The sequence below is a fragment of the Selaginella moellendorffii genome, unplaced genomic scaffold, assembly GCF_000143415.4.
Source record: "Selaginella moellendorffii unplaced genomic scaffold, v1.0 SELMOscaffold_6, whole genome shotgun sequence".
Taxonomy (NCBI): domain Eukaryota; kingdom Viridiplantae; phylum Streptophyta; class Lycopodiopsida; order Selaginellales; family Selaginellaceae; genus Selaginella; species Selaginella moellendorffii.
Window position 1 is genome coordinate 934,055 of NW_003314267.1, and position 9,366 is coordinate 943,420.

The window sequence follows — 9,366 nt, forward strand, 5'->3', positions numbered from 1 at the left end:
AAAAAAGAGGCCCCAAGACCCCCCCACGACGGCAGTCAGCGCCTACTTAGGTATTTCTAGGACAGCACTGGGTTCGCTCAATCCCTATGCTCATGAACATACTCTAAATTAAATATGATTATATTATAGAAAGAAACAAGTACATCACAAAAGAACTACTATGAAGGATATTTTCAAGCAGAACATTAATGATTACTCTATTAATAGCTTTAATGTTTGTAAAGAAGGAGTATGAGATAACTTGCTACCAATTTCGATATGTAAAATAATATGCTCTTAATTAATCTTTAGCTTTCTATCTTCCTTCCTAATAATGACATTTGTACAATTCATAACTTTGAATGAAAGATAGTTAAAAATCCCTTGAACTATCAAAAGAATATTTAATCCATTCACATTAAACATGAGTGTTATGTCTATATATTATAACCACCTTTTAGATCACTGAACTCTTTTCCACGGGGAAATCAAATCTATTTACCACCTTAGAACTCAACAAATCATGTGTAGGCACTTAGATGAAAAAGAATGTTAAATTCACTACACTAAATATCCCTCTTCACTTTCAAAAGTTGATGAACTTAGGAATTAAGTTTTTGACCATATTCACCTCACTATTTCATAATCACTTCACAAGGGGACAATTCTTTCCATGATGACTATGCTTGTAACAACCTTTTAATGTGCCATCTGTTGTAAGGCTTGGTCCATCCATGTTGATCACCGAGAAATTGGATGCAGTCGGCCCTCCGGTAGGAAAGCTGTGAAGGTAGCGGCGAGTTTCTTGATCGCTCGTCCCTTGCTCTGGGCGTTTCTGCCTCCGATGGCTGTGCTTTTCGCTGTGGTCGTGGCGTGCTCTGCTGCCATGGATGATTCGTTTATGTTCCAGAAGCGCCAATTGCTGGTGAAAGTCTTTGTGATGTCTAGATACTGCGGTGCATAAGTGTACATGCCCATGGTGGTCTAGCTCTTTGTCGACGGGAACTTCAACTGTTACCACCACGGACCTGGTTTGTGAAGATGATTCGTCCTAAGTTGCAGAGCTTTGTTGTTTCGACATCCAGATTGCTCTCATTTGCCAGGAACTCACCATTTAGAGCTGTATTGCAGGGGGATTGTGGATGTGGAACTTGTTTCTCGTGGTCTCACTTCCTCTCGATTGAATCGTCTGGAAATGTGCTAGCAATACTCTCTATAAATCCCGTGTAGTGACGTGTGGCCACCTGGCAATGGAAGATACTTTGAATATGCTTTCTTATTTTGCTGCCTCAATGCCGCGTCTGCTGGCTAGGTTTTGGCGATGGCGCGTTCTTCGACCGATCGGAGGGCGGGAGCGCTGGGAGATTTCGATGCGCTCCCGGATGAGCTGCTGTGCTCGGTGCTTGGATTGCTGGAGCCGCGCGACATTGGCGCCATGGCGTGTGTTAGCAGGTATGAAGTGACTGAGCTCTAGGCCCTAGCTCTAGCTTGATCTGTCCCGGTGTTTCAGCGTGTTCTATGTACTGTGCAACGAGGAGCCGCTGTGGATGCGGATTTGCCTGTCGAACCGAGAGCGCGTCGATTCTCTCGTTTACAAGGGCTCTTGGAAGAGGACCGCTATGAAAAACAAGTATGTTTGCATACACTTTTTTCTCCGTTTTGTGTTCGCTAAAGTGCTTGGTTTTCTCATAGAACTGGAAAACTCAATGACAAAATCGAGCAGCTACAATTCAATGGTGGGGTTTTCTTCCATGTCTTCAAAGCTTGCTAAAGCTTGTTCTTTCCTTTGTCCACAGGTTTCACCTCCTTATACCTTTATCGAAGGTGGTATCGGTGCCATATGTCGCTCGAGAATTTCTTCTACGACGCTGGAGCTATTGAAAGACGGAAGGACTCTCCTATGATGTCTTTGTACAAAACTACGATGTTCAGAAACCTGTACGTTTCGGTGAGTGCTCCTGCCAACAGAAATTCTCACATATTTTCTTTTATGCACCAGGTTCTCTTGACTGATCTGGCTGAGGACTGGCCTGCGAGACGAACTTGGACGATAGGCCAACTCGTCCATCGCTACGGTGACTCCGAGTTCAAAGTTTCTCAATCATACGGGCAAAGGATACGCATGACGCTGAAAGATTATGCTGAGTATATGAGGTCCCAACATGATGAAGATCCGCTGTATATATTTGACTCTTCTGTAAGTCCTTGTATTCGAGTGGCAGTTCAGATATTTACTGCTGCTCGCTGTGCAGTTCGGTGAATCTACTCCGGGTCTCCTAGAAGATTATACAGTACCATATTTGTTCAGGGAAGATTTATTCTCCGTTCTAAGTCCATCGCAGCGTCCACCATACAGGTGGCTTGTTATTGGTCCTTCTAGATCGGGTGCTAATTGGCACGTCGACCCTGCTCTTACAAGCGCCTGGAACGCACTTTTATCTGGGAGAAAGAGGTACAAATCACCGTTGTGTATGAAGATGATCCATGAACTGCAATTGATTGAACAGATGGGCATTTTATCCTCCTGGGAGAGTACCGCCTGGTGTGTTCGTTGATGTGAACGAAGACGACGGAGAAATTCATTATGATGGTCCAACATCTCTTCAGGTACATGGAACTTGTTACGGATTGTGTTTACAGCGTTTTCTGCAGTGGTGGATGGATGTTTATCCTTCTCTGGATAACGACAGTAAGCCTTTGGAGTGCACACAACTTCCCGGGGAGACGATCTTTGTTCCCAGTGGCTGGTGGCATTGCGTGCTGAATATCGACGAGACAGTTGCCGTCACGCAAAACTTTGTGAACAGCAGGAACATGGAGCTTGTATGCATCGACATGGCGCCGGGGTTTCATCACAGAGGTGTTGCTCGTGCTGGTCTTTTGGCATTGGACGAGGATGAGTTTGAAGGCGAGCATGATTTTACAAATCCAGAGTTTCTCAAGAAACACATAGGCCCGCACCCTGATCACTTTTTATCCGAAACCAGCGCCGATGGAATGCTGAACAAAAGAGATTTCCGTGACTGGCTTCGAAAACTTCAAGTTGAGAGGCCTGATTTAAGACATCAAATTTGGAAGGTAAGTCTTTCAATCGTGTTTCAGTCAGTATAAAACTCTAGCTGTATTGTTCGTCCTTGTGAAACAGTGTGCTTGTCTAGCTATCGATGCGGGTACATGGCAAAGAAGATTAAGCAGCATCTGCAATGCGCACGACTTCTATTTCAAGGAAGATCAGCACATTCCTGTTGGTCATGGCAGTAGCCCGGTAAGCTGCCCATCTTCGTTATTGCCAAAGCTGATTAACTTTGCAGGTTTACCTGCTTGATGAGTATGCAATCAAGATTTATATACACGAGGACGGAATTGTCACTGCCTTGCAAGAGATTGACCACGAGGTACTTGGTTTTATCGTATTTCGGTTTTTTTTTTTACTGTTTTCTACATGTAGCTCCAATTTTATGCTTTACTTCGAGAAAGCGCATCGCCCTTGGCTGAACATGTTCCGGCTGTTATTGCCAAAGGCATTGTTTACGAAGAAGGTGAACTTTTCAGAGCAGTTCCTTCTGTCGACAGTGGTGAAATACTTTCAACGGGAATGTCTATGGTAAGCTCCAAAGACAGCCGAGCATTTTGGCCATACATTGTCACAAGGCGGTGCCCGGGACAAAACTTAGCTCATTGGTAAGTCCAGTACTTCGTCGATTCGTTTCCCTGTAAATTGTTTTTTTTGGCAGTCGAGGCATGATGAAGGACGATGATTACATTGATCTGGCATCTTTTCTTGGCTGTCAATTACGACACCTTCATACACTGTCGCTTCCGATGAGGGAAGAGCCCGTCCTCGGCATGCCCGACGTACCGCAAGAATGGACACACTTTGTGGCCATGCTTAGGCAGCATCGGCAAACACTTGCGAAACGTCTCAAGGAGTGGTAAATCTAATGTCACGCCGGTTCTTGTTGTCTTCGCTAACTTCAACGCCATCTTCCAGGGGCTCGGTGCCGCGGCATTTGCTAGAAAAGGTCGAGGATTACGTCCCCAAGGATCCTGTCGTGCTTATAGGCGTTGCGAAGGTACCCAGGCTTTCTCGTATTAACTTGTGGGAAACGACAGCCTCATCTAAGTTGATGCTTCTCCGTCACCGCGCAGGTTGAGAATGGCGCCGCTGTGCCGTCGCGCAGCGCGGCTTGGCTTCACATGGACATTATGGAAGACAACATCCAGATGGTCCCTCACGCCAGTTTGGACGGCTTCCAAAACGATAGACGAGCGATGCAGGCGAGATACATCTTCGACTTCGGCGACCTCCGACGCGGTAAGGATCTTCCCACTTTCGCTTGTCGCCCGTTTCTGACGATGCCAGCCTCGGCAACTTCGCAAAAACAGGAGATCCCCTCTACGAGCTGGTCCCGCTGTTCACGGACGTCCTGGAGGCCAATGTGGAGCTCCTGGAGCACTTTCTCGAGTCCTACAAGCTCGACCTCGCGGTGGAGGGCGTGCGAACTTCGTATCGAGCAATGTGAGTCGCCATTAACTCTCTGCTGGAAAAGCGCTTTGATTCCAGACTGACGCGATCGATGCTGGTTCTTTATTCTTGCTACCAGGTGCTATTGTTTACTGTACAAATACGACGCAATGGAGGCCATATTCCGTGGCAGCAAAGAGCTGCGCATGGTGGAATCATGGCATGAGCTGGAGCTCATTCTCTGGGGCATGCTCAACGAATAGACAAAGGCCGTGCTCGTGGGGACCATGGAAGTCGTGTGTGTGTGGGGTGACGTCAGCGGCAGACGTGGAGTGACGCGTGGCGGGGTTGGGGTTTAAGCACCAGACAATCACAAGACAACGCAGCTTTTAACAAGAGAAAACGAGACCCCGTTCCATCCAATCCACCATCGAGGAAGAGGGAGGAAAGCCATCTCCGGCATGGACTAATATATATATATATATATATATATATATATGTATAGATATCAAAGATGGAGCTATCAATCACCAGTGGCACCACCGAACAATGACACACGAAGAGAGGAAGAAGAAAAATAAACATTGATATCAAGAGCAAAGATTGCACAGCTCTTTGAAGTGGACACGGGCCAATCCAAGCAATTTGCTGACCTCTCTAGAACTGTGGAGGTGGTGGAGGTGGTGGAGGTGGTGGTGGTGGTGGTGCTGGGCTCCAAAGTCCAGACTCTCCAGACTCTCCAGAGAGGGAGGGAGAGAGAGAGATAGAGGAGGTCCCATCTCTGCAAGCGAAAAATCTTCACGAATCTTGCTCTTGTTGTTGGTGTTGTTGCTATTGCTGCTGCTGCTGCTGCTACGGGTGATGATGGTGGTGATTGATGATTTAATTGTTGTTGTGGCTGGTGGCCATTTGTTTGAGCGCGGTAAACTTTCAACGATTTGCCACCGCGAGGACAAAATATGATACTTGTCTTCTGCTAAGCTAGCAGCTGAATCCTCAATCACAGTACCGCAAGATCTCACAACAGCAAAGTAAAAATAGAACACATACTGTATAATTTGGAATAAAGTGGTGTTGTGATAGAAGATTGTGTGTGTGTGTGTGTGTTTTCTTGTGCTGGCCTGGAATTTTCTTGTGCATGGAGACTTGTGAATGGCTAGAATCTCTTGCAACCACCGACACCGACCTTATTTTAGTTTTTCCCATTTTTTTTCCCCTTCCGCCACTCCAGAGCATTTCCACTCATTTATACACGCACACATGACTTGCTGTTGGACGCACAGCCAGCCATTCACGAACGCGATCTACAGGGGGGCGAGAAAAGAAAAGCTCGCCCAATCGCAATAGTTTTACCGAGAAAATCTGGAGAGCTTGATCCATCATACTTTCGTCACCCTGTGTATGGCATATGGAACACCTGTGAGATCGGCGATCAAATTGAGAAGATTTTAAGGAGAGAGAGAGAGAGAGAGGATTAAATAAGTGTGTGCCTGGAGAGAGGAGCCAGGAGGAGAGATTATTTTATATGCCCAAGCTCTTCCACACAACACTCCGCCGCGGACCAAAGGCCCATCCCCTCGCTGGGAATCATGAGGCCGAGTCTCTTTGGACAGAAACCAATAAAGAAAACAACTCTTCCCGCCCCAATGACAGGCGGAGTTGTAAAAGCGTCCAAAGAAACACATAACGAACAGAGCAGATAGCCAAACTTAACGAAAAAACGGAAAAAAGGAAAAGAAAAGAAAAGAAAAGATAACACGAGAGAGAGACACACGGCTGTAATCAAACTCAAAGAACGTTTAAGAAGAGACTCCAGTATATACAATTACAAAATCCAATCCAGTTTAGCAGGAAAACCACCCTCTCATTGTTTTGTTCTTGTGTGTGTTTTTTTCTCTCCAGCTTCTCTTCCTGCGCCCCAAGGATGGATGTCTTTGCCAATATACTCGTATGCTTTTTCCTTCTTTATTACTACTTGGCTGATATAATCAATAAAACTCCCTCTAGAGATGTTACGTATACGTATAAGTATGATGGTGGTGAGCCAAAAAAATTTGAGGAACACGGGAATAAAGATAACGTAACAAGAGAAGAGAACGAAAAAACGAAGAAAAAGAAAAAAAAAAAAACAAAAACGAAACCAGGAAGAAGACCGACGAGCAGCAGTCGCAATCCCAAAAGAAAAGAAGCTTTTTTTTTTCGCTCTCGAGGGGCGGTGGAGGTGGCCGAGTGTTGCTGAGAGAGATGTGAGTAGTGACAATGATGCAACGCAAGATCAGGGGGGGGGGAGAGAGGGAAGAGAGTTCACCGACGGTGTACCTTCTGTTCCCCGTTTTCTCGATTTCATTTTTTCTCTCGAAGTTGATGATCGAAGAGGCGGAGGATCTGCTGCTGCTGCTGCTGCTGTTGCTTTGGATCTCTATACAGAATTGATTGATTGATTTTTGTTGCTTGTTGTTAGGCTGTGCGCGAGAAGAAGAGAACCTGTGTTGTCTCCAGTGTTGTCAAAAACGAAGAGGGTGAGAGGAGCCAACGAACGGGGGGCGGGGATGGAAGCAAGAGACAGGAAAGAAAAAGAATTTTAAACCCCCGGGATGGATGATGGCTGGATATATAGCGGCGCAGCTGCTAGAGAAGTTGATGATTCCCTGGTGTTTGATGATGGTGGTGGTGGTGGTGGTGGTGATGATTCGACCCGCCGTAGGCGTGTAGATCCGACGTCCAGCCACCGTTACTCCAGTACCCCGCAGCGTCACTCCCGCTCTCGAAGAATGCCTCGGTCGGTGACGGCTGCCACTGATCCGGCGACGAGGAATCGCCCTGTTGGTCGTAGTCACTGGACGAAACATCCCCCGAGCTCTTGCCTTTGTGGTGGTGGTGGTGGTGCTGCTTCATCTTCTCCACCCCGTGGCTCGCCTCCAAGTCCAGCAGTACGTGATGCCTCCCGCCGCCGCCGCCACCACCGCCGCCGCCGCCGCCGCCGCCGCCGCCTTGATCCTGCTCGCTCCCATCCTCGAGCAAAGACACGAGCTTTGGCTGCTGCGGAAACCTCCACATCATCTCGCCGCTACCTCCATTGAGCCCGAAGTTCTCCACCGGCACGTAAGAGCTCAGCGCCTCGTTCATGGCCGCGTGCGTCCCCATTCCCAGCGAGCCCGGATCGAAGATAGAGTTGATGTCGCCGCCGGCATCGCCGTGAACCGGCTCCTGTTTGATCGGCGCGCCGGGGAGATTCAACCCAAGCATGCTCGGATCAAACTGCTGTGGATGGCTCCCGAGCTGTCCAGTCGCCCAGTTTATCGAGATGGGAGGCGGGCCGGGATGGCTCCCAGCGGCTCCGGGGAAAATCCTCGCCACCCCTCCCTCGACCCTGTCAAACGCCAAGCTTATCCCGTTGCTCGCCTTGGCCACTTGATCGTACAGCCCCGAGCTCGTCGCCACCGGGAATTCCTGCTGTAGCATACTGCTGCTGCTGGCACCGTCGTTCCCCACCATGGCTCCACCCCCTCCCGGAAGACCGCCGCCGCCGTTGGGCTGGCCGGTCTCGTCCGACGAGGCCGCTGGAGGACCCGGATGGTCCTGCTGCCGCTGCTTGACGCGCTTGTTCTTCCGGCACCCGCCACCCACGGGGACGTTCCTCAGCGCCCCTCCCTTGGTCCAGTAGCGCTTGCAGTTCTTGCAGAAATGCCGGGGCTGCGTGAGGCTGTAGTTGTTGTAGTAGCAAAACTTGGTGTTCATCGAGTCGCAGCGGGGGCACTTGAGGACTTGATCCGAATGCGGCTTGAGCCGCCGCTCTTGCTGGCCCGGCTGCTGGTGCTGCTGGTGCTGCTGCCCCGGCCTCGACTGGCAGAGCAACTGATCCGGAGGAGGGGGCTTCAAGCTGCTGGTGGAGGACGAGACGTCCGTGAGCGATGGCTGCGGGACGACTCCAACGCCAACTCCAACTCCTCCCACCGTGTGGAGAAGGGGCGCCTGTTGCGATCCATCAAAGCCTGACGAGTCCCCCACCTGATCCCGACCATAATTGCTCAACAGCATGACACCACCACCACCACCGGACCAAGCTCGTCCAAAATTCCTGCCTTTGATGATGCCTGGTTGTCCGATCAAGAAGCTCTCACACCCTGCGATCACAGGAGAAGAAAAAAGAGAGAGACAAAACCATTAGCACAGCGGATGATGATCCAATTTTAAAGATTTTAAAGAAGCCAAGCGAGCCATGGATCTAAAAGCATGCAAAGCTCCCATGCAACCATCCTTTGGAGAAAATGCGGCATTTAGAGGAGAGTGTTTTTTACCCTGTGATGGGCGATGATCAAACTGCATGAAGATCACGATCGAGGATGCTCTTCTTCTCGTTGCCGTGCTCCTGCCCTGTGATCTCCCCCTTGAAAACTATCATTGCCCGAGAGAGGTGTGTGTGAGAGAGAGAGAGAGAGAGAGATCGAAGAAATTAAACCACCAATTTGCGCCTACCACTCTCCTCCTCTTCGCGAGAATTCCCTGCTGCCTTGGCTGCCCGGACGGATAATCAAATAATTCGCATACGGAATGGCGTACGGCATTGCGTCTGGGAGCCGGATTTCGCCATTGGAGCGAGCGCTCGATCGATCCCCAATCCCTGCGAGCGCAAATCGTCCCCCACCAACGATGATCAATGCGTTGACGAGAGGCCTCGCAAATCTGCGGTGCCCGCCCGGCAATGCAACAATCTTTCGCTGCTCTGCCCCGCCTGTGCAATCCCCGCGCCGAGATCCAAGATGTCTCGATCAAGAACACTGGATGGAGCTGGAGCTCGAGGACGCATCTTCATCGATCACGTCCACTTCATCGCAGAATCATAATATCCGCCACAGCCGAGCAGCACACGCAAGAGATGTGCCTGCGTGTTCTATCTAAGCCGAGGCTTTTGCTTTCTCCCC

The 9,366-nt window shown here is 49.3% G+C and overlaps 2 protein-coding genes across 2 annotated transcripts; one reads left to right on the forward strand and one right to left on the reverse strand.

Annotated features, from left to right (window-relative positions):
* Window positions 1-1,281: 1,281 nt before the first annotated feature.
* On the forward strand, window positions 1,282-5,444 carry LOC9634269 (F-box protein At1g78280). Its single transcript, XM_024670318.1, is given in 17 exon segments — window positions 1,282-1,431; window positions 1,490-1,609; window positions 1,672-1,715; window positions 1,776-1,892; window positions 1,895-1,917; window positions 1,979-2,176; window positions 2,232-2,431; window positions 2,487-2,586; window positions 2,632-3,057; window positions 3,125-3,244; window positions 3,291-3,374; window positions 3,428-3,660; window positions 3,714-3,911; window positions 3,971-4,052; window positions 4,129-4,294; window positions 4,366-4,498; window positions 4,584-5,444. Coding segments are annotated over 17 exon segments (2,499 nt in total). The 5' UTR covers window positions 1,282-1,300; the 3' UTR covers window positions 4,708-5,444.
* Window positions 5,445-6,221: 777 nt separating this feature from the next.
* On the reverse strand, window positions 6,222-9,036 carry LOC9634270 (dof zinc finger protein 2). Its single transcript, XM_024670319.1, has 3 exons — window positions 8,921-9,036; window positions 8,743-8,839; window positions 6,222-8,568 (listed from the first exon to the last, which is right to left on the reverse strand). The coding sequence occupies exons 2-3, from the start codon at window positions 8,768-8,770 to the stop codon at window positions 7,073-7,075; spliced, it is 1,524 nt and encodes a 507-aa protein (XP_024526087.1). The 5' UTR covers window positions 8,771-8,839; window positions 8,921-9,036; the 3' UTR covers window positions 6,222-7,072.
* Between the last annotated feature and the right edge of the window lie 330 nt (window positions 9,037-9,366).